Below are 27,499 nucleotides of genomic sequence, written 5' to 3'. Positions count from 1 at the left end.
CTGGTGAAGAATCTCCAAGGCCTTGAACTGAGCTTGCCTCCTGTTGCTGAAGTCTCAGGGACATCAAAGACTTCTCTCTGCCAGCACCTGGGCTTCCTGCTGAGAGACCTGCCTGCCAAGTGGTGCCCTAACCTGTCTCTGGGCCCTGGAAAGGTGAAGCTGTAGGAAAAGGTCAGAAATCCATGCAAAGACCGCTATGCGGGGAAACTTTTGACGCACCATCCACTTTGTGGCTGCTAAACATCGTGCCGCCGGCCTTGTGGCTAAAATCGATGCTCTACTTGCATCGAGGCTGGAAGATTGACCCGACGTGGCTGGAGAAACGACACGCAACACCCGCAGCGGCTGCTGTTAATGACACAAGCCCCCATTCATCGTGGTTTCTTGACACCATGCGATCAGATTTTGATGCAACATCGCTATGTGCGGAAAATCAGCGCAAAGCCTGCCCGGACCTGCGGTGCCCGTCCAGATCGACGCATTGCTCTCTTACAGGAGAGAAGAAATGACACACGCTGACCCGACCAGGGGAGGAATGACGCACATTCTCGCTTGCGAGTGAGAAATCGATGCATCACTGATTTTATTTGACACACACTCACCCATGCGGCTTTATTTTGACGCTACCCGGGTACTTTTGTGAAATAACAGCATTTTCACTGTTTTCTAAGGTTTAAGACTCTTATTCTTTGAAAATTCATAACTTGACTTATGTATGTTGGATTTTTGTCAATTAGGACTTGTTTTGTTTGGATACATATTATCTATTGTTCTAAACCTGTGTTGTGTTGTCATTTTGTAGTTTTTTCACTGAGTTACTGTGTGTGTTGGTACAAATACTTTACACTTGCTTCTGAAGTTAAGCCTGCCTGCTCATGCCAAGCTACCAAGGGGGTGAGCGGGGTTAACCGAGGGTGAGTCTCCTTTATCCTGACTAGAGTGAGGGTCCTTGCTTGGACAGGGGTAGCCTGACTGACAACCAAAGAACGCATTTCTAGCATCAGCACTCAGCATTTGGCACTCCATTTGCATAAGGGTGTTTAGGGCCTCCACTCTAGTACCCAAACACTGCATTTACATGCCTGCTGCTGACTGTTAGAGTCCTACCACCTTCCTGATAAAGGTACAGACATCATTTTGACTGCTGGGAAGCCTGCTTTTTAATCTACCCAAACTGATGGACTGTTTCTTCAGTGGTGTGAGGAGGAGGGCATTGGCCCTTTTTAAAAGTCAACGTTCCAACATCTTGCAGTTTTTGTTCTCTTTCTTAGCCGGATCTAATGGTGGATTATGTGAAGTCTAGTTATCCTTTTTAATTTCATGTGTCTCTGGGTGATCAGCCATATTTGTTTAGATGAAAACTAGTAAAGCATTTAAGGAAATATGTGCTTTGCTTGCTCCCCTCTACACCATGTATAGTTCCTCAGTGGGAACTGAACTTTGTTTTGAGTTTCTTGATGACATCTCTATTGTAACAGGTGCAACTCCGTTGTGTAGTGTGACCAAGAAGGAATTTTCACCAAACTTGTCATTACATTTAAAACCCAATGACGATGCTAGGAATTTAACCATATGATCACAACAGTAAGGGCGTTTATAATAAAGGCGAGTGTAAATAATTCAATAAAGCTAACATTATTATTTAAAAGCAATCAAGTTAAAATAAATACTTAACTTTGCAGCTCAATGTAATCTACAACGTCAAACCTACTGATAGGCGGAGAAGAGGCACCGACATCACTGATACATTTACATTGGACATTACAGTAGAGGACAACAAAAGTGATTTAAATCGCATTACTGTACATGTTTGCACAAGGTAAGACTTAATGAATGCTGACAACTATTTTATAAAATGTCAAATTGAGTTACCATGATTATTTTTCCCCATTAGGCATCTTGTGACATCCAAAGAATCTGTGCTTGCTTATCAGATACATTCTCTGTGGTCTGCTGAGCCCCTGGGCAATAAAACAATCTTTATGGCGAGCATTACTGTTATCCTGAAATCCCAAGAGGCAGATTTTAATGCAAGCTCACTGAATTGCCAATTTCCCTCTTTATTTATTTAGTCATGTTCATAGTGCTGGAGTGTGCCCAGAAGCCACTTCGCAGTGCCAGTGCTAATAAAGTGAACAACCCTTCTAGTGAGTTGATTCCCAGTGATTAAGGAGTTGTTAAATGCCCTTAGCAAGTGAATGTACGTCTCCTAAATTCAGAGGGATTTCCAGGATCGCGCACCCATGGAACATAGGGGGTCATTCTGACCTCGGCGGTAAAAGTCCCTTACCGCCGGTCAGAAGACCGCCATAACACCGCCGCGGCCGCGGTTAACCGCCACGGTCATTCTGACCCACAACGGCCAAACCTCCAAAACTCCGTCCTCCACTGCAGCCCGCCACATCAGCGGGCAGCGAGAAACTGGAGATGACCAAACCTCCACCGTCACGCCAACAGAAATACGCCCATGCCATTACGACCCACGAATCCACACGGCGGTCATTCAAACGCGGTATTCCATTGGCGCTACACACCGCCGCGGTCAGAATACACACACAGCACCAAAACACAGCCACATTGAGACAATTTGAAATACACACACCTGATACACATACATACACCACTCCCACACAATCAACCAACTATAAAACACACACCCACATCATCCACAAACCCCTGCGACCATAATTACTGAGAGAAGGAGAGAGAGACACAGCAGACAATCCATAGCAAGACACACTGAGGCACACTACACCATCACACACACCACATAGTAGCACAAAGCACCACTCACCAACATACTTATCATCACATACACCACCCCACACCTCACCCACACCACCCCATGGCACCCCAAAGGCACCCACGCTTTTCGGACCAAGAACTCCGGGTCATGGTGGAGGAAATCCTAAGAGTGGAACCCCAGCTCTTCGGCTCGCAGGTGCAGCACACCAGTATAGCTAGGAAGGCGGAGCTATGGCAGCGGATCGTGGACAGGGTCAACACGGTGGGACAGCATCCCAAGAATAGGGAGGACATCCGCAAAAGATGGAACGACCTACGGGGGAAGGTCCGGTCGATGGTCTCCAGGCACAACATCGCGGTCCAGAAGGCTGGCGGCGGACCCCCACCCACCCCTCCCGAATTCACATCGTGGGAGCAAGACGTCTTGAACATCCTGCATCCTCAGGGCCTCGCAGGAGTAGCCGGAGGAATGGACTCTGGTAAGTCCAATCTCAACTACTATATCCCCCCACCCCACCAGCATGCCAACCCACACCCCCACCCTCACTCCCAACCCCCCAGCACACATCCTCCCTGACAATGTCTCACCAGCACAACCCACCCATCCCAACACCAACTCCTGCATGCCAACACAAATCATGGGCACCCATCACCTAAGCATGACCACTGCACTAACCCCCCCCCCCACTAACTACCCTCACAACACCTCCCTCAAGGGAATGCCTGCACTGGGGGACAAGGGCACCCATAACACGCACGCTATTGCACACACAGAAACAATAACCAAACTCTCTTACCCCATGCAGGACCCGAACGACAACACACCAGCCAGGAGGGTCCAGAAGTGTCCATCCCACCACCGGAACAGGCCCACACTGAGGATAGCAGCTCTGTCGACAGTGAACCTGATGACCAGCCCGGACCATCAGGGACCTCTGGGCAGTCGGTTCCCCTCAGGCAGCCACAGGCCACACCAGACCCGACCCCCTCTGCCAACACCAGCACAGCTCCCACCCAGCGGGCCCATGCCTCTGTCTCTAGGACAGCTCAATCAGAGGTGTGTCTGCCACTACAGGGCACCCAGGCTAACCCAACACCCCAACAACAACAGGGACCTGGGGGCAGTGGTAGCGGGCACACCGTCCAGGGGACAGAGGCCGGGGGAAACCGGGCAGCTCGGAGGGCTGCTGTGCGACAGGGGGGGGAGGAGAGGCCCAGGGAACCCACTCTCCAAGAGGCCCTCACCACCCTCATGGGGGCATACCACCACTCCCAAGAAACGATGGCGACGGTACTGGCCAGGTTCACTGAGATCCAGGCACAGCAGGAGGAACGCTACATGGGGTTCAGGGAGGAGCTGAGAATCATCGGGACCGCAATGGGGACCATCGTCCTGGCCCTCCACAGGATAGAGGACGCGTTGCGGGACCATGGTGCACCACACAGGGCCCCTGTCACTAGCCCGGACCAGGAACAGCCTACCACCTCCGCCGGCGCTAGTGGACAGGAGGTCCCAACACCTCGACAGCCCCCCAGAACCCCACCTCCTGCTGAAGAACAACCACCCCGTAAGAGGAGCCTGAGACCAAAAAAAAAGACAGAGTAGGATGTCAAGACCCCCGCCAGCAGGACATACCCCCTCAAGTCTTCCCACTGTCCCACATTGCCACCCTGTCCAACCATGAACTGCCTATGCTCCATCCTTCCACAGGCAAAAGGACAATGCACCTGTGAGACTGAGAACTGGACTCTGCCATGGATATTCCTCCACCCCCACCTATCACCCTTAGAATCACATGTACCGATATCTAGCACTGTAAATAAATCACATTTTGCACACAAATCTGTTTTGAGTCATGCTGTATTATTAACAAATGTATTACATATTACTGTTCAATTTCTGTTCTGTCAATTAGTCATGACAACATACCAATGTCAATACGCTGTATTTCATGGGCGAACCAAGCAGAAGTCAGGTACTGAGTCAGACAGCACTGAGAAGGGAAGGGAAAGGCAAAAATTAATGAAAAACATCTGTGGGGAACTACAGAAAGTACAGATGCAGGAGGCTATAAGCAATTGTGAAATGGCGTGGGTGATTCTTACCTGTGTGTTACTGGAAATACTGTTGTATCACTCTGTCCCTATTGTCTGTGTCGTCCTCAGAGTCTTCCTCCTCTTCACTCTCCACAGGCTCCACGGCTTCTACAACACCACCATCTGGACCATCCTCCTGCAGGAAAGGCACCTGGCGTCGCAAAGCCAGGTTGTGGAGCATACAGCACGCCACGATGATATGGCACACCTTCTTTGGTGAGTACATTAGGGATCCACCTGTCATATGCAGGCACCTAAACCTGGCCTTCAGGAGCCCAAAGGTTCGCTCAATCACCCTCCTAGTACGCCCATGGGCCTCATTGTACCGTTCCTCTGCCCTGGTCCTGGGATTCCTCACTGGGGTCAATAGCCACGGCAGGTTGGGGTAACCAGAGTCACCTATTAGCCACACACGCTGTCTCTGTAGCTGTTCCATCACATAGGGAATGCTGCTATTTCGCATAACATACGCGTCATGCACTGACCCTGGGAACTTGGCATTTACATGGGAGATGTACTGGTCAGCCAAACAGACCACCTGGATATTCATTGAATGGTAATTCTTCCTGTTCCTGTACACCTGTTCATCGTCATTTGGGGGGACTAAAGCCACATGGGTCCCATCAATTGCACCAATGATGTTGGGGATGTGTCCAAGGGCATAGAAATCAGCTTTCACTGTAGGCAAACCACCCTCCTCTGGGAAAATGATGTAGCTCCGCATGAGTTTCATCAGGGCAGACAACACTCTGGATAAGATCTTGGAAAACATAGGTTGAGACATCCCAGATGACATGGCCACTGTTGTCTGGAATGAGCCAGTTGCAAAGAAATGGAGGACAGACAGAACCTGCACTAGAGGGGGAATTCCTGTGGGTTGGCGGATGGGGGACATCAGGGCTGGCTCCAGCTGGGCACACAGTTCATGGATGGAGGCTCGGTCAAGTCGGTATCGTAGTATTATGTTGCGTTCTTCCATTGTGGACAGGTCCACCAGCGGCCGGTACACGCGAGGATTCCTCCTTCTCATCGCTAGTCCCAGCGGACGGTGCCTAGGAAGGAGAATATGGAGTACAGAGTCAATCCACTCACAGGTACGTACAACACAGCTTGCACAGTACAGGTAAATGTATGGTTTGATATGTTTGTATGTGTGCCATTGCAAGGCCTAGGCCTCTGTGACGCATTAGAAATTAAGCCATGTGGGCCCTTGAAATGGCCGATGCCTGACCTGTGAAGTGGGACAATGGGATGTGAGGTCACTGCGCTGGCGGGGCACACCGTGGCGGTAGGCGGTCGAAGACCGCTGTGCGAAGACGCATTGGTTACCATTGAAGCCTATGGGTTTCAGGAGCCAATGACGATGTGCGCCGGCGGTCGCGGGACGCACCGCTGCGGTACGCACCGCCGCGGGCGTGACCGCCATTTTCTATCTGCTCAATCATTCGAGACCTGATCATCCACAGGAGAGGACCTATACTGCAAGTGCTGCTGTGAACTCGGTCTGGAAGTGACAATGGCTGCTGCTACTGGTGAAAGGGCCCCTGCCTTCAGTTCAGAAGAGTTGGAGAAGCTCGTGGACGGGGTCCTCCCCCAGTATGCGCTACTCTACGGTCCTCCAGACCAACAGGTGAGTACACTCAGTGCACATTGAATGGGTTATGCCTGTGTGGAGGGGGGGGGATGTAAGTTGGTGGGGTGTGGAGGGAATGAGGAGTGCAACGCACGACAGATGAGAGAATGGGAACCATGACAAGGTTGGGGAGGGGGGGGCATGTACTCCAAACATGCAGATATGTGACGGTTTCTCTTTCCCACCCTGTACATGTCAAACAGGTGAGCGCCCACCAGAAAATCGATATTTGGCGTGCCATCGCCGAGGAAGTCCGGAACTTGGGGGTCCACAACAGACGGGGCACCCACTGCCGCAAGAGGTGGGAGGACATCCGCAGCGGAACGAGGAAGACCGCAGAAACACTGCTGGGGATGCCTCCCGACCTAGGAGGGGTGCCAGTCGCACCATGACCCCCCTGATGTCCCGGATCCTGGCGGTGGCCTACCCTAATTTGGATGGGCGCTTGAGGACAGCACAGCAGACACAAGGGGGTGAGTATCCGCACATTCTCCTATCTGTATGCGCATTGGAGGCGTCTGGGTGGGGGAGGAGGGCTGTGGGTGACATTAGGCCAGGGCGCTCTCTGTAGTGTAGTCCGCTCCCTTAGGCATGGCCCTGTGCCCCCGCCCCCCACCTCTGTAGGGTGCCAAGTGCAGCTACCCATGCTCCAGCATCACACATGTGCGCGTGTGTTGTCCCTAGACCTGTTTGCCTAGTCAGAAGTACTGAGTAGTGTACCCCAAGTTCGCGACTTAGTGCACGAGGCACCTGTGTCTGTCCTCTCCGCAAAGGGTACTGCTAAGGCATGCACTCAACTTTGTTTCATTTCTCCCCCCACCCTAAATCTTTGTCTTCTTGTGTTTTAGCATCATCAGGCGGAGGAGATTTGGCGTCGGAGCAGGAGGGAGCTGCAGGTCACCAGGCCCCGGTGGGCACTGACACAGACACCGAGGGCACCAGTGATCCGGAGGGCGAGGGGAGCACCACAACGGGGGCCGGTGGAGACACCAGCGACACGGACACGTCCTCGTTTGGGAGCTCCCTAGCGGTGGCGGCACCATCTGTGCCCCCCGCAACAACAGGTACAGCCGCCACCCAGCGCACCAGCACCGCCCTCCCAGCAGCCCCTCAGTCTTCGCTCCGTGGCCGCTCGGCCAGGAAGGCGCGCGTCTCCTTCGCCCCAGGCACCTCAGCCCCTGCCTCTGTTACCCCTGCTGCCCTCAGTGCGGAGCTCATTGACCTGGTGAGGACGGTCATTGTTGGGCAGACTACCCTTCTGAATGCCATCCAGGGGGTGGAAAGGGAGGTGCATCGGAGCAATGCCTACCTGGAGGGCATTCATTCGGGTCAGGCTGCCCATCAACGAGCGTTCACTGCTCTGGCCTCAGCACTGACGGCAGCCATTGTCCCTGTCTCCAGTCTCCCTCTTCTATCTGCCTCCACCGTTTCTCTGTCTCCTGTACCTCAACCTATCCCATCCACACCATCAGACCAGCCTGCACACACCTCAACACCCAAGGCCAGGTCATCCAAACATAAGCACCACAGAAAACACAAGCATTCACCCAAGCAACACACAGATGCAGACATATCAACAGTTACTACCACCTCTGTGTCCCCGTCCTCCTCGTCTCCCTCCTCCCTCCCTGTGACGTCTACACTCACACCTGCATGCACCCCAACATCAGCCAGTTCTTCCACCACCAGCAAACCCTCCACTACAGTCCGCACACCTGCAGTCACCACCCCCACTGGCATTTACACGTCCCCTGTGTCCTCTCCCACTGTGTCTGTCACCCCCTCTTCCAAGACACATAAACGCAGGCAGACACCCAAACAACAGCCAACCACCTCACCACAGCCTACGTCCCAGTCACCTGCACCCAAGGACAGCACACCTTGCTCTCATACAACCACATCCTCTTCCTCCACTTCTCTCACCACTACTCCTACCCCTTACCTTGGTCCCAAGAAAAATTACCTCTCCAGTTTTGACCTCTTTCCCTCCCCCGACCCACCCCCTCCAACTGGGAAAAGTCCCAAGGGCACCTCAGCCACCACCAGCCCAACTTCTACAGTGCAAGTGGTGCATGGCATGTGGAGTCCACCCTTTGGCGGCAGTAACACTTCGGTGAGCAGCAAGGGGACAGCCAGCCCCCCCCCAGGCAAGAGGACCCGGAAATTGAAGGGCCGCCGTGAGCGGACAGAGACGGCTGCCCCCAAGGAGGTGACTCCGGCCACTTCACCGGCCACAGCAGCCAGGGGAGGCAAGGGCCCGAGAGCCCCATCTAAGGAGCGGAAGGACAGCAGGGCGGAGAGGACAACCACCAGGAGCGCGGAGCAGGAGGGCCCCACAAGCCCCATCCCGGCTGCAAGGGACGACACCAAAGGGCCCAGGACTCACTCCCCGAAGGGGCCTGACACAGCACGGTCGGAGGGCGACTGAGCAGGGTGTCCAGGCCAGGTATGACTCCCTTGACATACGGCAAGAGCACCGCTGAACAGGGCCCCGCCGTGAAGACAGGTACCGCTGAACAGGGCCCCGCCGTGAAGACAGGTACCGCTGAACAGGGCCCCGCCGTGCAGAAGAGCACCGCTGAACAGGGCCCCGCCGTGAAGACAGGTACCGCTGAACAGGGCCCCGCCGTGAAGACAGGTACCGCTGAACAGGGCCCCGCCGTGAAGACAGGTACCGCTGAACAGGGCCCCGCCGTGAAGACAGGTACCGCTGAACAGGGCCCCGCCGTGAAGACAGGTACCGCTGAACAGGGTCCCGCCGTGCAGAAGAGCACCGCTGAACAGGGCCCCGCCGTGAAGACAGGTACAGCTGAACAGGGCCCCGCCGTGAAGACAGGTACCGCTGAACAGGGCCCCGCCGTGAAGACAGGTACCGCTGAACAGGGCCCCGCCGTGAAGACAGGTACCGCTGAACAGGGCCCCGCCGTGCAGAAGAGCACCACTGAACAGGGCCCGCCGTGAAGACAGGTACCGCTGAACAGGGCCCCGCCGTGAAGACAGGTACCGCTGAACAGGGCCCCGCCGTGCAGAAGAGCACCGCTGAACAGGGCCCCGCCGTGAAGACAGGTACCGCTGAACAGGGCCCCGCTGTGAAGACAGGTACTGCTGAACAGGGCCCCGCCGTGAAGACAGGTACCGCTGAACAGGGCCCCGCCGTGAAGACAGGTACCGCTGAACAGGGCCCCGCCGCGAAGACAGGTACCGCTGAACAGGGCCCCGCCGTGAAGACAGGTACCGCTGAACAGGGCCCGCCGTGAAGACAGGTACCGCTGAATAGGGCCCCGCCGTGCAGAAGAGCACCGCTGAACAGGGCCCCGCCGTGAAGACAGGTACCGCTGAACAGGGCCCCGCCGTGCAGAAGAGCACCGCTGAACAGGGCCCCGCTGTGAAGACAGGTACCGCTGAACAGGGCCCCGCCGTGAAGACAGGTACCGCTGAACAGGGCCCCGCCGTGAAGACAGGTACCGCTGAACAGGCCCCTGCCGTGAAGACAGGTACCGCTGAACAGGGCCCCGCCGTGAAGACAGGTACCGCTGAACAGGGCCCCGCCGTGAAGACAGGTACCGCTGAACAGGGCCCGCCGTGCAGAAGAGCACCGCTGAACAGGGCCCCGCCGTGAAGACAGGTACCGCTGAACAGGGCCCCGCCGTGAAGACAGGTACCGCTGAACAGGGCCCCGCCGTGAAGACAGGTACCGCTGAACAGGGCCCCGCCGTGCAGAAGAGCACCGCTGAACAGGGCCCCGCCGTGAAGACAGGTACCGCTGAACAGGGCCCCGCCGTGAAGACAGGTACCGCTGAACAGGGCCCCGACGTGAAGACAGGTACCGCTGAACAGGGCCCCGCCGTGCAGAAGAGCACCGCTGAACAGGGCCCCGCCGTGAAGACAGGTACCGCTGAACAGGGCCCCGCCGTGAAGACAGGTACCGCTGAACAGGGCCCCGCCGTCTCAAGCACCGCTCCGCTGGGCCCTTCCTGTCAAGCACCGCTCCGCTGGGCCCTTCCTGTCAAGCACCGCTCCGCTGGGCCCTTCCTGTCAAGCACCACTCCGCTGGACCCTTCCTGTCAAGCACCTCTCCGCTGGACATCGCCATGTCATGCACCTCTGCGCTGGGTCCCGCCGTCTCAGGCACTGTTTATGGTTCACTGTGCCCACCATGCCTCCTCCTTGACCAGTGGACTCTGTAATCCACCTGAGAGACTGTGGCTTTGCACTCCCCAGGATGGCACAGTGGGCAATCCACCCACTGTAGAGACTTGAGAGACTGTGGCTTTGCACTCCCCAGGATGGCACAGTGGGCAATCCACCCACTGTAGAGACTTGAGAGACTGTGGCTTTGCACTCCCCAGGATGGTACAGTGGGCAACCCACCCACTGTAGAGACATTGAGAGACTGTGGCTTTGCACTCCCCAGGATGGTACAGTGGGCAACCCACCCACTGTAGAGACATTGAGAGACTGTGGCTTTGCACTCCCCAGGATGGTACAGTGGGCAACCCACCCACTGTAGAGACATTGAGAGACTGTGGCTTTGCACTCCCCAGGATGGTACAGTGGGCATGGTGGCTCCTCGTGGATCTGGCGTCGTGGACTCATGTGGCTGTGGTGGCCCCCCCTTCCCTTCCCCCTGAGGTGCCTGTAGTTTTGACATCAGATGCCCCTGCAGTGTTCTCTCCAAAGGACTCAGGTCTCGTGTGTGGGCTTTGCCCTTGTTTCGCAGAACCTTGGCCCACGGACATGTTAGATTCGTAGGATGTGCAGGACTTGTTACTTCAGTGATACACTGATGTGTATATCTTTTTGGTTTAAGTAAATATTTTTCACGGTTGCTCAATTATTACCAGGTGCTTTTTTTGTACATGAAAATTTATTCCAAATTTGGTTGTGTCATTGTATTTTTAAAGGGTCTTTGTGTGGTGTCACTGTGACTTCCTGCTCTGCATTGGTGTGTACATATTGGGAGGGTGGGGGGGTCGCATATGTGTATGCCCATAACCTTTCTTCCTCCCCCCTCCCGTGTGTCGTAGGTGCAGTACTCACCGTTGACGTCTGCGCCGGAGTTCGTACTCGTGGTAGTTGAGCAGGTAGACGAGAGCAGGTATGATGTTCAATTCGGGTTCCATGCTGTCCGGATTCCGCGTGGAGTGTCTCGAGGTGAGCGTTTTCCATTGGAAATGTCTGTTTCCGCCGTGTTTTTATCGGCGGGGCTCCCGCCCCGGAAAAGGTGGCGGATTGGTGGGTCGTGATAGGGTGGGCGGTACATTGTCTGCCGCCTGGCTGTTGGCGGTGACCGCCGCGCTGTTTGTTTGTTCCGCCGTGGCGGTCGGAGTGTTAATGCGGCGGGCTGTGTTGGCGGTTCCCGCCAGGGTCAGAATTGCATTTTTTTGTCCGCCGGCCTGTTGGCGGGTTGGCCGCCGCTTTATCACCGACCGCCAGGGTCAGAATGACCCCCATAGTCTTTTGCCTTCTCAGTTTTTAAGTTGATACGCATTTGTATGAAAATGTGAGCTCTGCTTGAGTGGGCGTTTAGTATAGTGTCAACCTCTAGAAGTAGACCGAGCTAGTGTCCCGAAATTAAGCTGTGAAGTTAAGGAGGTGGTGATGTCAAACAGTTAAGGCCTATTCCTTAAGGTTGGTTGGTTGTGGAATAGAACATTATCTTTAGCTAGTGTGTTTATCTCAAACAATAATACCTTAGCAGGTTTATGTCTCATTTGAAATATAAATAAGATTGTATTTCTATAAAGTTTAAACGCTTAGTATATTTAATCTCATAACCCACAAACCAGTTGGCAAAAGTCTGTGATGCTCTGGATCTCAATTTGTGCTATTATTGTCTGCGTAACTTCTAGAACTTCCTGCAGTTTTCAATCTAAGGGCCTTATTTAAAATTTGCCAGTGACCTAACCTCTGATGCCCTGCAAGACTATCCGCCATATAAAGAAATCACGACCTTCTTGAACTAACGTTAAAAAGTCCTAAATCCACTGGAATAGACCGTTTTAATTTAGTCAACTATAATTTGCTCCTCCTTATGCACTGCTTATGACCTCACATATTACATCTCTCGTAGCATGTTAACTGACATCATTGTTGACATCACTTATTATATTTAAACATTGATTACACTAATAATGAGATCATTGAATAATTCTCACATTGTGTTATAAGGCTTCAAGAGCCATGAGTTATACAACAACTTAAACTGATGGTTTGATATTCACCTATGTTATGCACTCAATGGCGAACAAGCAACCAACTATTCACAGTCTTTTGCCATGTGTTGCATGGTTTGGACAAGGACCTAGCATTTGGAAATGTCCTGCACCCAAAACCCAGAAATCAGCTAAAAACCAACTGCACATTGCTTTCAGCCAGGCCCTGCATCATACCCATCATGTATGTCAAACCTCCAGCACAGCATGTACAACCACCCTCGACTCCACAAAGGTTTTGGCTGCTCACAGCAAGAGTTAGCTGGGGCCTGACCTTTGGCCAGGTACAGCACCCTGCCCTTCTGTACACTAAAGCATATGCTTTCAGATGTGTGCCACTTGGGTTACCCACTAGTTTTGGCATTTAAGCAGGCCATGCCACCCATCCCTCTGCAACTACCCAACCGACATTCTCATCCCTTTTTGTCTACTTAATATGTAAAATGTGAAGTTGTAAGGAGTGCATAATGGTGCATGTTATAGTTAATTGATTAAACTATAACTGATGTGTTTCAATGTTTTGTGAGTTTTTTAACATTAGATCATGTCTCATTCTAGCACCTAACTTCAACCATTGTAAACCTTGGTTGTTTCAGTGAATTTGTGTTTTTTGATCATATTCTAAACTGACCATTGGAAGACGCTTTGCAATCAACCAACCCCCACTGTCATTTGAAATTGAAATGTGCCCCCAAAGACTCAAAATCTCATTTTTTTTTTTTTGAAGTTTTCTGGCACTGTGTTACTGGCATTCAAACTTCACTCCAAGAGTACAATGGTATCATGTGAGCTGCCCTTGGAAAAGTTTGCAACCTACTGCAGTTCTACAACGCAAAGCTTGAGCAGAAGGAACTTCAGGAATATCATGGTTCCTGCAGTACAGGATTTTTCTTCAGGCCTGGCCAGGTGGGGTTCCTCTGGGTCCCTCCTACAAGTGCCAGGGTGTCCCTAACCTGCTCCCTTATACTACTTCGTTTATCTATTTAGGACACAGGGACCTAGCTGCTGAGTCCTGTTGAGGTCAGGCAATGATATCTGTCTGTTTTTCTGTGTGGGAGAGAAAAGTTCCCTTGAGAATTATTATGAGATATCAGCATTTTTCAACTCTCCCTTTACTTAGCCCCTGCTTGACAAATCACACTGATACACTCCAGGAAGCAGCTGAGATTAATTTGCATTTGTACGCAAGGTTTCATACAGATTCATCAATGATGCCAATTTTGTTAGCAAAACAAAAACACCTTGCCTCCAATGGAAATTGTGACATACCTATAACTACACAGTAATGACTGTCAATATACCAAAATATATATACCATGTGTGTATTTATGTACACACAGATATATATATATATATATACATATATATATATATATATATATATGCAAAAAACAAAGTAGAACTCTGGGAAGTTCCCAATTTTAGGTGGAGAGCTGCTCTAGTAAGGAGCACCCTGCAACACCAGCGACACTCTAGATTTGCTCACCTCAAATGTCTGCTTATCTAGCAAAGTCTTTAAGCATAGGATTAGCACAGTGCTATCCTCGCCGAGCTAGATAGTGACAAAGTCTTTTGCCATTTGTACAGCAAAATCTTTAAGCATAGAATTGACATACTGTCATCCTTGCCGAGCTGTAAAATGACAAAATGTCCTACTGGTGATCACCAGTAGGTAGTTATAGTTAGGTCCTAATTTCCATAGGAATAGCGTTTTCTGTTTTGCCAATACCTTTAATGCCGATTTAAGAATCTTCACAAAAGTTTTATAACTTATACTTTAGTTGGCTCTGCTACTGTCTGGAAAGTTTCAGGACGATCAGTCAAGCGAGGGCCGAGAAAAAGGCAGGGTCCCAAAACATGTTTTCCCCATGCATTTTCCAATAAGTATTTTGTACATGAATCCGGTCCAAACCGCTGGACGGAATTACACTAAATTTGGCAGAAAGCTAACTCCTGGCACAGAAAGTGTGCTTTTTGTACTTTGGTGTAAATCCATTCAGTAGTTTTTGAGATATTAGCATTTAAAATAAAAAAAGATATTAAGGGATGAGGATCCTCATGCTGATACCTGATTGTCTACCAACACTTCACCAAGGAAGTGTTGGCAGCCATCTTGTGACTCTGCTTCAGCCGAGTCCTACAAAAAAGAAAGGTGACCTGGGGAGGGCCACCTGAGTCCCAAGCCTGGGTGCAAGGGTTCCCAAGGGACCCTGCCAGGGCTAATAAGCATTAAAAAAAAACAAATCTCTGAAAAATCCGCAGATGGATCTGCAGATTTTTCTGAGATTTGTTTTTCAAAGAGCGTGGTCTCCAGTGCTTTTCCTTTTGTTTGCCCTTGGTGGGCCAGGTCCTGGGGGCATAGCAGAGGTGAAAATAGGAGGGTCGTGCACTGGAACCAAGGCTTTTCAAAGCACCAGGGGGCGCCAGCTTCCTGGGACACACTCAAATAAGTGTGTAGGGGGGCGTCATGGCCCCTCACAGCCCTAGGGACAGCCACCTCCCTAGGTCAATGTTTTCAAGTTAAGGGGACCACATGACACCCCCCACACACAGCCCCAGGGACTGCCACCTTCACCGGGGCTGAAATAACATGATGAAGGGGGTCCACTGCAGACCCTCGGCCCTGGAGACCACCATCTCCCCAGGGCTACATTAAAGGTTGGAGGGCCCCCCCTTGTGAAGCCAATAATGGCCCTGGGGACCAGAAGGGCCGGCTCCTGGTATGTCCCAGGGTGCCCACCCCCAAGGCAAAGCTGTTTGCTCTGACTTGGCAGCAGCTTTGGCAGTTCCCACCAAGTCAGAGCAAACACTGGTTCCAGCAGGCGAGAGCTTTCAAAGTGCTGTCGCCCACTGGAAACAGAGGTTTCATCTCTTTCGGACAGGAAAGAGAATAAATGATTGCTCTTGCATACAGGGAGCTGCATTTTTAGCAGCTCCCTGTGTGGAAGAGCAATGCCGGCTCCTGTAGGAGCCAGTTGGGACCGCGGGTACCTTGAGGCTCACCCACACAGACACACACACACCCACTCACAAACACATGCATGCGCCCACTCACAGACCCTTTTAGACACTTAGGTACCCACTCTCAGATACACTCAGACATTCACGGACCCACTAACAGACCCACTCAGACATTCATGCACCAACTCACAGATCCACTCACACACCCACTCACAGGCCCACTCAGAGACTCATGTACTCACTCACACCCACTCGACTCACGCACCCACTCACAGACCCACTAAGAGACTCATGTACTCACTCACAGACCTACTCAGACACTCACAGACCCACTCACAGACCCAATCACAGACTCATGTACTCACTCAGACCCACTCAGGCTCCTGCTCCCATTCACAGACACACTCAGAGACTCACGTAACCACTCGCAGACCCCCTCAGGCTCACCCACCCACTCAGAGACTCACGCACTCACTCACAGACCCACTCAGAGACTCCTGCATGCACTCACAGACCCACTTAGACACCCATGCACCCACTCACAGACCCATTCAGACATTCACATACTCACTCAGAGACCCAGACACTCACATACTCACTCACAGACCCAAATAGACACTTACACATCCACTCACAGGGACACTCTCACACCCAGAGATACCCTCTCACATCTACTCTTACACCCAGACACTCTCACACCACAAAGATCCTTGCACACCTACTCTCACACCCAGACAGACACTGTCAGACCCACTCTCACACCCAGAGACACCCTCTCACCCAGAGAGACAGGCCGTGCAGCCTGTTAAAAAAACTATAGGAATTCACTGAAAAAACATTTGTTACAGGGACGTTATTGTTAGGAAATAGAATTTTAAAAACATAGAAATTCACTGAAAAAAAAAAATTGTTACAGGAACGTTATAGTTAGGCTCTAAATTTCCCTGCACAAAACTAGAGAAATTTAGCGGTTAGAGTTATTTCAAGTAACTATAACTCGCGGCCTAAGGTAACTATAACCTGAGCCCTCACCATGCACTTCTAATTACCCAGATAGTACAGCACTCATGACAACTTTTATAATGTCAATAATAATTTTAATGAAACATTAGCAGTCAAATTATTGAATATAAAAATGGTGCATGCTGGGGCTATGTGTTACAGTTACCTTAGGCTGCAAGTTATAGTTACATGAAATAACTCTAACTATAAATGCTAAATTTCACTGGTTTTGTCTGAGCAAATTCCAGAACCTAACTATAACGTCTCTGTAACCTTTCATTTTTTAAGTGTATATATATATATACATATATAAGACTGAGGTAAAAATACACAACGGAAATGTAAACATGGCAGAATGGATGTGTGAGCAAGGAAGGATTTTTACATCTGCTAGGAAATTTGTCAACTTGAGGAAAGGAGACAATTGATTAATTGTCATTGGAAATAGAACACAGGGACACTACATCAGAATCACACTCAAGTGATGGGGAAGGATCTTCAAGGCAGAAAGATGGAGTGGAATCAAAGTTATCTTTTGCACCAGCAGAACCAAGAGAAAAACAAAAGAAACCACCAGAGGGTCAGAAAGAGGAAGAGGCAGAGAAATGAAAGCACACAAAGGTAGAAAGAGCAAAGGGGACAAAGGACAGACATGCAAACATTCCAAATAAAATACAAGCTAAAACATTGATGTGATTAATATCTCTAACCAACAACTGAATTATACAAAAGAACAGTTATTAATAAAATGATTTCATTTTTTTCCCATCTCACATTTTGAATGTGCACAAACCAGAATTGATCAATACGGAAATGCCAGGAAACTGAAGCTGGCCAAAATCTTTGTGACAAATAAAAAGGGCATACATCAAAGGACATTAAGTACTTGCCTGTTAAAATTATCAATGTGCCGCTTGTGCAGAACAGACGTTCATTTATATTAAAAAAATTACTTGCTCCAAAGACATCTACAACTGTCATCTGGATGAGCTAGAAACACTACAAAAGTCAAAGGAATTGGAGGCAAACGTTGAAAGAACGCAGTAGGAGATATTAGAAAAACTTAACATCACTCAAAGTGGAGCATCCTGTAGTGGTCTCAAAAGAAAATCACATCATTGTCCCATACTATTCCTGGGAAATAAACAAGACTGACATCTTTCACAATGTGGTAGCAGCAAACCGGAATAAGATGAAGTAGACAAACGCTAAGGATAACCTAGTGAGGGCAGAGAGGCTAGCCCCAGAAAGACTAGAAAATGACCACTGTTAGAAATGAAACCAATGGTCAAGGGCTGAAATATTTTGATCAACAACAAAAGGAATAAATCTCAGAAGTCCACAAATAACTGAACAACTTCTAGTACTACAGGAAATTACAAGGGAATCCTTCAATAGAGTTACAACCGTTTCTGATGAGAAATTAGCAATCTGGTAGGATCACTGTCTAATAGATAGTGATGAGTGGAAATATCTAGAAACAAAAAACCCAGTAACACCAACAATATACTTTGCCCCTGAAATGTACAAACAAAATCAGCCAGAGTGACAGTTATTTCCTCAAAAGAATCACTCTGAGAATACCTCTTCCTACATTGATTATTGTTTAGCACCAATTGTTAAGAATGTATTCTCAATACTCCATGACACAGGGATTTACTAACACATTTATACCACACACCTTGGAATGACAACAACAAATTGATCACTATGAATGTGGGATCACTTTACACCAGTATTGAAAACCAAACAGGATTGCAAGTAGACAAGTACTTTTTTAATAAAATAAATTTCAACTACCATGACCATAACAAGATGATTTTAGAAATAATTGAAAAACTTCTGGACAATATTATTGTTTTGTTTAATGGGGAAACCTTCAAACAGGTACAGGAGACCACTATCAGCTTTCACTTCTCACAAAACTATAGCAATTTGATGATGAGAGGTTGAGAAAAGGAATTAGCATGGGGAGAAAACAATGCCATCTTCCTAGATAAAATTAGAATGTGGTTGGGTTTCATAGACAACTTGCTTATTATCTGTGATAGAACAGCCAGTGAATTGAAGATCAGTTTTGTGATTCACAGAAAGAGAATATACCAGCACAGGTCATCCAAGCAGGCCTTCATAGATCCAAAACATCTTGTCAGGAAATTTGCAATGAAAATATTCAGAAAACTGAAAAGAGCCATGATTATTAAAGATAGATTGGCACACAGCCATATCAAAGGAACAATAAATAGTCTTAACAATTGTATTTAAAAGTGCAATTCTTGCAAACTAGCAACTAATAATGCAGAATATGCAAGCCCAACCGGCACAAACTAGTTGTACAAAAAATTATGTACGAAAGTAAATTTGTTGTTTACCTTATAACCTGTCTGGGTGGCGTGAATCTTATGGGCAGCACAACACGTGAATTGGAAAAGAGAGCATTGGAACACATTAGAGCTGTCACCAACAACTATCGAAGCTATGCAAAAGCTAAACAAATGGAACTGAGGCTCGACAGGAACTAGCAAAAAAGCATTGTTATGCTATTGATCTGGTAAAAAATAATATAAAAGCAATATCATGTCATTGATTATATGAAAAATTGTATGAGAAGGTGACAATGAAAGGCAATTACACCAATTGGAATCAAAATACACCATCAGATGGAGAATTCTGTGACCAAAAGGTCTTAATGATGATGAATTATATGGACACCTTGAATAACAATCATCAAAATTCACAGTCCCAAAACATCCATGTAGAACATGGATACAACTTGGAACATCATTTGATGTTGAGAATTATCAAAGTATCTATTGTCTCATGTGTGACCCCAGCTAAAATGAAGAAAAAACATTATTTTAATGCACTATGAAAAGTTATGATTTATGGATGGGCACTTCTTGAATACTCACTAAAACTCTCAGAATTCTTTTGACCATGAAATTATATAGAAATGACATAGAAATGACATGGACTTTTACAGATGTTTTTATTTAAAGAAGGCAGTAAAGACTATGTAAATCTGCCTGTGATAAGAGAAAGCAGTGAAACTCATCAGGTTTCACTACACTTTATGTAACTTTGCCAATTTTGCACTAATATATAACTAACAGAACTTCTGCATGAGTGGGAGCTCTTTCTTTGTAATGGTGAAGAGTTGTGTACTGAAATATATGTATGTATGTGTATATTATTATTTATTATTACAAGACCTAGGTATATCTTCATGTTAACCTTTGCTTTTTTCAGTGAATTTCAAAGGTTTTTGTTTTTACATAAGTTAAAATCTTCCTACCTTATTTAGGAATAACTTTACTTTAACTTTTGTTTTTTTCAGTAAATGTCTATGCTTTTATTATTGTAAAGTAATATCTTCTTAAGCTACATCTATGGCCAACCCCCACCAACCTACCTGCAGTCAGATCGGATGCTCCACCTTCAAAAAAAGAAAAATAAATGGAATTAATTTTCTTAAAGCAAGGGGCTTGGCCATGCAAGATGCCCGGCGGGACTCGCTTCTAAGAAGCTCTTCACCTCTCCGGCCTGATCCTGCAGAATACTGCAGTGTTGTCCTTTTTGAGGACAACCTCCCCTCCCCCCAAGTGGGCATCAGAGAACTACTGACTCTACAACACTTTTGTTGCCCTGAGTTGGGGAGCTGGTGGCTGCATGGACCAGCAGTGAGGGATGACAGGTCGAGACCGCAAGGAGGCTGACGTTTGGCTGGCCTGGAGGGAACTGTGAAGTGGCCCTATTTGCCCACTCTTCCTCGGAGGAAGCAGCGGGGGAATCCGATGTTCATTCCTGTACGGAGGGGGGGGTCTTCATGCTCTTGGAGGAGAGAGGTGTGGCCTGGACGACCCCCCTAAAAACGCACAGAGCTCATTGTGGGTCGGGCCTGTGGTGGGGCCCGACGAAGACCCTGTGGGCCCGATGCAAGAGGATACTGCCCTCGCATCCTTCCTCCTTGGTGGGCACTTGTGCTAGGGGAGCAGTAGACCCATGTGCCGGGCTGCGCTTCATTTGGAGGTTCCACAGCCCTTTGCAGTTCACAGGTCATGGGCAGAGGCAATACCTGTGCCAGGCAGACAGGCCGGCCAGTGGTCCGTGGTTTTGGGCCCGTCAGGCGGAGGGTAGATCAATGTGTCCTGCTCTGAAGGGGGTGGCCAGGCTGGCCCCCAGGATGAAGCCTGCGAGAGGCTGATGAGTGGCACGCCCGACGTGGTGAAAGCATATACGGATATTGGGAGGACACTTGTGGCCAGTATCTGGACTGATCCTGTCGCTGAAGGGTGAAGAGGCACTGTAATGTCATGCTGGCATTCTATAACTGTGAACTGTAATACCTTGGTCAGTGGAGGGCCGGACGGAGGGCTTAGCCAGCCGGATGCTATATTAGCACTGATTCCCGTCTCATATTGGGATGTGTGGAGCGAACTGTGAAGTCTTGACTCTTTGGTGCCTTCATCAGAATTGGCTCTTTGGTGCCTTCATCAGAATTGGCTGTAAGTGCTGCCCTCACTGCACACTGTTGACGTCTGCATGACATGCTGACCCTTGGTCTGTCTCTGCTGTAGTGTGGAGAGGTATAGTGCACCTTTGAACTTTGTGTGGTGTACCTGGCTCTGTGTGGGGGTGAATCTCTGTTCTCCCTTCTTCTGGTGCGTGCAATGATGGGACAGCATAACCAATCGGCTCCTTGTCAGGGGAACGCTACGGACTATTACACCACTTCCAGTCCTCTTTCACAGCACTAGACACGAGAGGGTGGGCTGAGAGATGAACAGATCATGCCTTCCTCCATAGAGGAGCCCTCTCGTGCTGAACTTCTTGCTGCAATTTTGGGCTCTTGAAAGGAAAATAGAGGAAGTGGTTATGGAGGTGCATCTTCTCCAGATGGACCTCAGGGAGGTATCTGATTAGGTCAGGGTGGCATAGGGTTCTATTGTGGAGTTACAGATGGAGGTCACCGCCCTGCGAAAGCAATAGGTACAGGTCACCTATAAATCGGGAGCCCTGGAGGCAAGGCTGGTGGACGCTGAAGGTAGGCCATGACGTAATAATGTCTGCCTTCTTGGGTTTCCAGAGCGTGCAGAGGGCTCTACTGTGAAGCAACGGATCAGAGATGGGCTGCAACCTGTGTAGTTGTCCACCATGTTTGCAATAGAGTGGGCACACAGGGCGTTGGTCACTCTTTCTCAACCTTTAGCACCTGCACAGGTAATTATTGTCTGCATTCTGATTTACAGGGATCAAGATTGTATCCTGCGGGCTGCCTGGGAAACTGACAGTGCTGTTTTTGAAAATCATGAAATTTCCATTTATCTAGAATGCACCAACAAGGTGCACACATCAAGAAAGGGCTTTTTAAAGGTGAAAGTGAAGCTTTGTTCCATGAATGTGTGTTGTATGTTATTATAAGGTCATTTCTGGGACAGGCCCCACTTTTTTGATCGTCTGGAGGATGTCTGGAGATGGCTGTAAATGTGGGACATAGCATCTCTGGACGGGTCGTGTCGAGCCTGCTCTGCTTCCAGACAAATGAGTGGTTCTGGTAGCTCCAACTGGAGGAAATGTAACGAGGACCTGATGGACATCTCAATGAGTCGTGTGGGGGGTGACCACAGTAGCATTGGTGTTGGTCTCCCCCAGCTTGATGCCTGCCCTTGATGGCCCAACCCAGGCACGTGACCTGGGAGCGGAGTTAGTGTCAGACTCAAGCTAAATTTATCCTTTAAAGAACTGCCTCCTAACCCTCTATCCTATGGAACATGGTGGATGTATTTTGGTCACGTAGTATGAGGTAGAGGGTATGTAATTAATTTGGAGGAGTCATGGTTGGCACCAGTGAACACAGCTGGGCGTTTTCCTCTGCGCCCTAAGGAATCATATTGTGGGGAGTGGTGCTGGTTTTCTCTGGGGTATGATGTATTAGTGATATAAATACAGTACACTTAGCTTACGGGGTGGGGGGACAGTTGTGGTAGGCTTCATTTTCTGGGGGGGTTCTGGGTTTACGCTGTTTGTCCTGGCAGAAGATACACATATGGATTTACAGTATGCTTTGTTTTTCTTGTTTTACTGTTTATCGGGGTGGGTAGGGGGGTTGGGATTTGTTTATTTTATGCATGCATTTATATACTTGATGGTCACATTTGCAGTGCAATCTCTTGTTTGAGATATGGGGTTGGTTGCAAGACCGCTTTTCTCACTCACGTAGTGGGGGGCGATTGGCAGCTGGGAGGGAGCACACAGTGATTTTATGGTTCAACAGATAAATATAATGTCCGGGGAGTGATAGACTATTACACGCGATAAAGGGTGCATTCATTCCTATGCCCATTTACAGGAAACACATATGATGGATGATGAGTCTCAGAATCTTGCTAAGAAGTGATGGGGTCAGTTGTTTTCTGCGTCATTTTCCTCTGATGCCAGGGGAGTGGTGATATGGGTGTCCACAGGTGTTGCCTTTAAGCATACCTATAGTGAGGCTGATTTTGGGGGGCGATATATCCTCTTGCAAGGTACATTTGATGGTTCGCTCCTTACAATTCTCAATGCTTATGCACCCAAGACTGATGATTACTCCTTTTATGACAATGTCTATGGGGTTCTGGAGGCTGATGTGGGTTCCCCCATTGTCTGGGCTGGGGACGACAATTGTATATTGGATGGAGATAGAGACCATCATCCCCCAAAGCAGGGTACTTAGCCTTTTATGGTGAGATCCCTTACTTTGGTTATTCATAATCTGGGGTTATGGGATGGATGGAGAGGGTTGCAGCCGGAGAGCAAAGAATACACGTCACTCAAAGATGCATAACACATATAGCTGATTAGATCGATTTCTACTGGGTGACTTGGAAGGAGTTCAGGTGATGGAGGTAATGCACTTGGGGCGGTTCCTGTCTGACCATGCCCCAGTTGGTTGTGAGAGGAGCATGTATAGGCACCAGGTGTAGTGTTCACAGACAATTGGAACATGACCTCAAAAAAATCAGAGGGGCAACTTGCAAATGTATGTGTCATGAATCCCTTTTAAGGGAAGCACAAAGAGAACACCTTCGCTTGCACAGGGAAGTAAGTAGGAGTTAGGAGACACTGGATAAGCTAACACTTAGATCTTACCATCAGAGACTGCATGGGGGATAAATCTGTCAGGTTGCTGGCATGGATCCTGAAGCCCTCTATTTTACATATTAGGAACTTGGTAGATATGCAGGTCACCAAGTAGGAATATCTTAGGTGTGGGGGCAGAGCACCTGCAAACAGTGTCGTGGACGGGCTCCTTGATGTCAGACGGGTCTATACAGGGGTTTTTGCAGTGATTTTAGCTTCTGCAGTTGGACCCTGAGTGCAGGAGAGAATTGGATAACAATATCACTGTGGAGGAGGTGGGTGCGGCGGTTGCTGCATTACCTAAATCCAAGACCCTGTGGGGGCATGAATTCCCTGTGAGCCCCGTTTGACAGGGAACTGAAGGTGTGGGACCTTGCTCCTTTCCACAATATTGATAAGAACATGTTTGTGGACAGCTGGAGAGCAGGGAATGTCTTGTTGTGGAGGATTTATTCCCTAATAAGGTCTTCTTATTCTTTCAGGAAGAATAGGATATGTTTGGCTTGGGTCCAGGCCAATTCCTGCAATATGCAAAGCTGGAAAGTGTTGCACACAAGGTTTGGCAAGACTTCCCGGTCACCCCACCAACTTCTAAGGTGCTGAATGGGCTGATAAATTGGGAGATGGGAGGCACTTAATCACCCTATTTTATAGGTCTGTTTGGGACGATATGCCAGGTACAACCTATGTATCGCGCCGGGCATGGAGTCGGAGTTGGGGAACCAGTGGGGACGCCGATTAGGCCAGGGTGTTGTGGGTTGTGTACTGTTTCCTGCAATAATAGATTTAAGCCTTAATTCTATTCACCGTACCTATGTCACACCTTCTCATCTTAAAAAAATTGATCCGACTGGGGGAGTCGGGTATACCCGCTGTGGTGAGGGAAACGCTTCCTTCCTACACCTAGCATGGTCCTGTAGAGGGGTGCAGCTTTTCTGGGGAGAGGTGGTTGCAGAGGTTGTGGAGACTATGGGTCTGGGTATTCCACTGACACCATTGACATGCATACTTGGGGTAGTGGCACAGCCCAGGGGGTGGAAAATCCCATACAAATTGGCAAAAACTGGTTCTAATATTGACTAAACTTAGGGTGGCTTTAGATTGGATGAGTTCTAGGAGCCCTTTGCTGGAATACTGGATACAGGATATTCTGGAGTGGGGAGTGGCAGAAGAACAAAATATGCGGTTGGTACGTATGCATGAGGGTGCACCTACCGGTTTGATGGCATGGGGACAATTGTTGGAGCGATTCACTGATCCTGGAGAGTCAAGTCATGGGATGAGTACTGACGCTGAAGATTAACACATGGGGTCAACTTAATGAGTACAATTATGATGGCAAACAACTGTGGATATAATGAAATTCTGGTATCTATAGATGAAATTATGATTTGGTTACATTATGATACTACCATGTGTTGGGAACTACTGAAATGCTCCTCTGAATAAGCTAAGGTTGATATATATTTCTGTCTGTGTAAGTAACTCTCCTCTGAGAGGTTGGTATCTGAGGGGTCTCATATGCTTTGCATTGTATTGTTTTTATATGGTTCTATTTGTATGAAATCAATAAAAAGAGTTGATCAAAAAAATCTTAAAGCATAGGAAAATACATTTAAAGTTGGAAACCCCAGCCATCTTTCTATGATTTTTCTTTTCTTTGAAGGAAATTCATTCGAAAATGGCTGCTATGCATGTGTGCACACATATAGCAGCCATTCTTGTGATTTAAGTAAATGCATTCAAAGACTGCTACCATACACATATATACATATATGCCTAAATATTAGTCATTATAAAATGTATTTTCTTAAAGCACATGAAAAAACAAAGAAAGCTGTTGTGCTTGTGTTTTGGAATGATTTTTCTATCCCAGTCACTATTTTCCCTAGACACATTTATTAGTGGAAATGTCCTCATAAGAATTCACCTATGCAGATTCATCTAATAATCAGAAGTGGAGAGAGGAGCAGAGAAAAGGATGTGGTATGGATATCACCTAGAGACTAATTTACACAGATTTTTGCACACCTGTTTCAATGTTTTGTGAGTTTTTTAACATTAGATCATGTCTCATTCTAGCACCTAACTTCAACCATTGTAAACCTTGGTTGTTTCAGTGGATTTGTGTTTTTTGATCATATTCTAAACTGACCATTGGAAGACGCTTTGCAATCAACCAACCCCCACTGTCATTTGAAATTGAAATGTGCCCCCAAAGACTCAAAATCACATTTTTTCTTTTTTTTAAAGTTTTCTGGCACTGTGTTACTGGCATTCAAACTTCACTCCAAGAGTACAATGGTATCATGTGAGCTGCCCCTGGAAAGGTTTGCAACCTACTGCAGTTCTACAACGCAAAGCTTGAGCAGAAGGAACTTCAGGAATATCATGGTTCCTGCAGTACAGGATTTTTCTTCAGGCCTGGCCAGGTGGGGTTCCTCTGGGTCCCTCCTACAAGTGCCAGGGTGTCCCTAACCTGCTCCCTTATACTACTTCTTTTATCTATTTAGGACACAGGGACCTAGCTGCTGAGTCCTGTTGAGGTCAGGCAATGATATCTGTCTGTTTTTCTGTGTGGGAGAGAAAAGTTCCCTTGAGAATTATTATGAGATATCAGCATTTTTCAACTCTCATTTTCCTTATCCCCTGCTTGACAAATCACACTGAAACACTCCAGGAAGCAGCTGAGATTAATTTACTTTTGTGCGCAAGGTTTCATACAGATTCATCAATGATGCCAAATTTGTTAGCAAAACAAAAACACCTTGCCTCCAATGGAAATTGTGACATACCTATAACTACACAGTAATGACTGTCAATATACCAAAATATATATACCATGTGTGTATTTATGTACACACACACAGATATATATATATATATATATATATATATATATATATATACTATATATATATATATATATATATATATATATATATATATATATATATGTATGTATGTCCTACTGGTGGTCACCAGTAGGTAGTTATAGTTAGGTCCTAATTTCCATAGGAATAGCGTTTTTTGTTTTGCCAATACCTTTAATGCCGATTTACGAATCTTCACAAAAGTTTTATACTTTTACTTATACTTTAGTTGGCTCTGCTACTGTCTGGAAAGTTTCAGGACGATCAGTCAAGCGAGGGCCGAGAAAAAGGTGGGGTCCCAAAACATGTTTTCCCCATGCATTTTCCAATAAGTATTTTGTACATGAATCCGGTCCAAACCGCTGGACGGAATTACACTAAATTTGGCAGAAAGCTAACTCCTGGTGCAGAAAGTGTGCTTTTTGTAATTTGGTGTAAATCCATTCAGTAGTTTTTGAGATATTAGCATTTAAAATAAAAAAAGATATTAAGGGATGAGGATCCTCATGCTGAGACCTGATTGTCTACCAACACTTCACCAAGGAAGTGTTGGCAGCCATCTTGTGACTCTGCTTCAGCCGAGTCCTACAAAAAAGAAAGGTGACCTGGGGAGGGCCACCTGAGTCCCAAGCCTGGGTGCAAGGGTTCCCAAGGGACCCTGCCAGGGCTAAAAAGCATTTAAAAAAAACAAATCTCTGAAAAATCCGCAGATGGATCTGCAGATTTTTCTGAGATTTGTTTTTCAAAGAGCGTGGTCTCCAGTGCTTTTCCTTTTGTTTGCCCTTGGTGGGCCAGGTCCTGGGGGCATAGCAGAGGTGAAAATAGGAGGGTCGTGCACTGGAACCAAGGCT

General features: G+C 48.1%; 1 protein-coding gene across 1 annotated transcript in view; it reads left to right on the top strand.

Annotated features, from left to right (window-relative positions):
* LOC138296506 (CD109 antigen-like) overlaps positions 1-27,499 on the top strand; it is an 827,002-nt gene that overhangs the window by 758,492 nt on the left and 41,011 nt on the right. The window contains exon 30 of the mRNA XM_069235677.1: positions 1,683-1,819. Within this exon, the coding sequence (XP_069091778.1) occupies positions 1,683-1,819 (137 nt within the window). The remainder of the gene's footprint in view (positions 1-1,682; positions 1,820-27,499) is intronic.

The sequence above is a fragment of the Pleurodeles waltl genome, chromosome 5 (genome assembly GCF_031143425.1).
Source record: "Pleurodeles waltl isolate 20211129_DDA chromosome 5, aPleWal1.hap1.20221129, whole genome shotgun sequence".
NCBI classification, from domain to species: domain Eukaryota; kingdom Metazoa; phylum Chordata; class Amphibia; order Caudata; family Salamandridae; genus Pleurodeles; species Pleurodeles waltl.
This window is presented reverse-complemented; position numbering and strand designations above follow the sequence as displayed.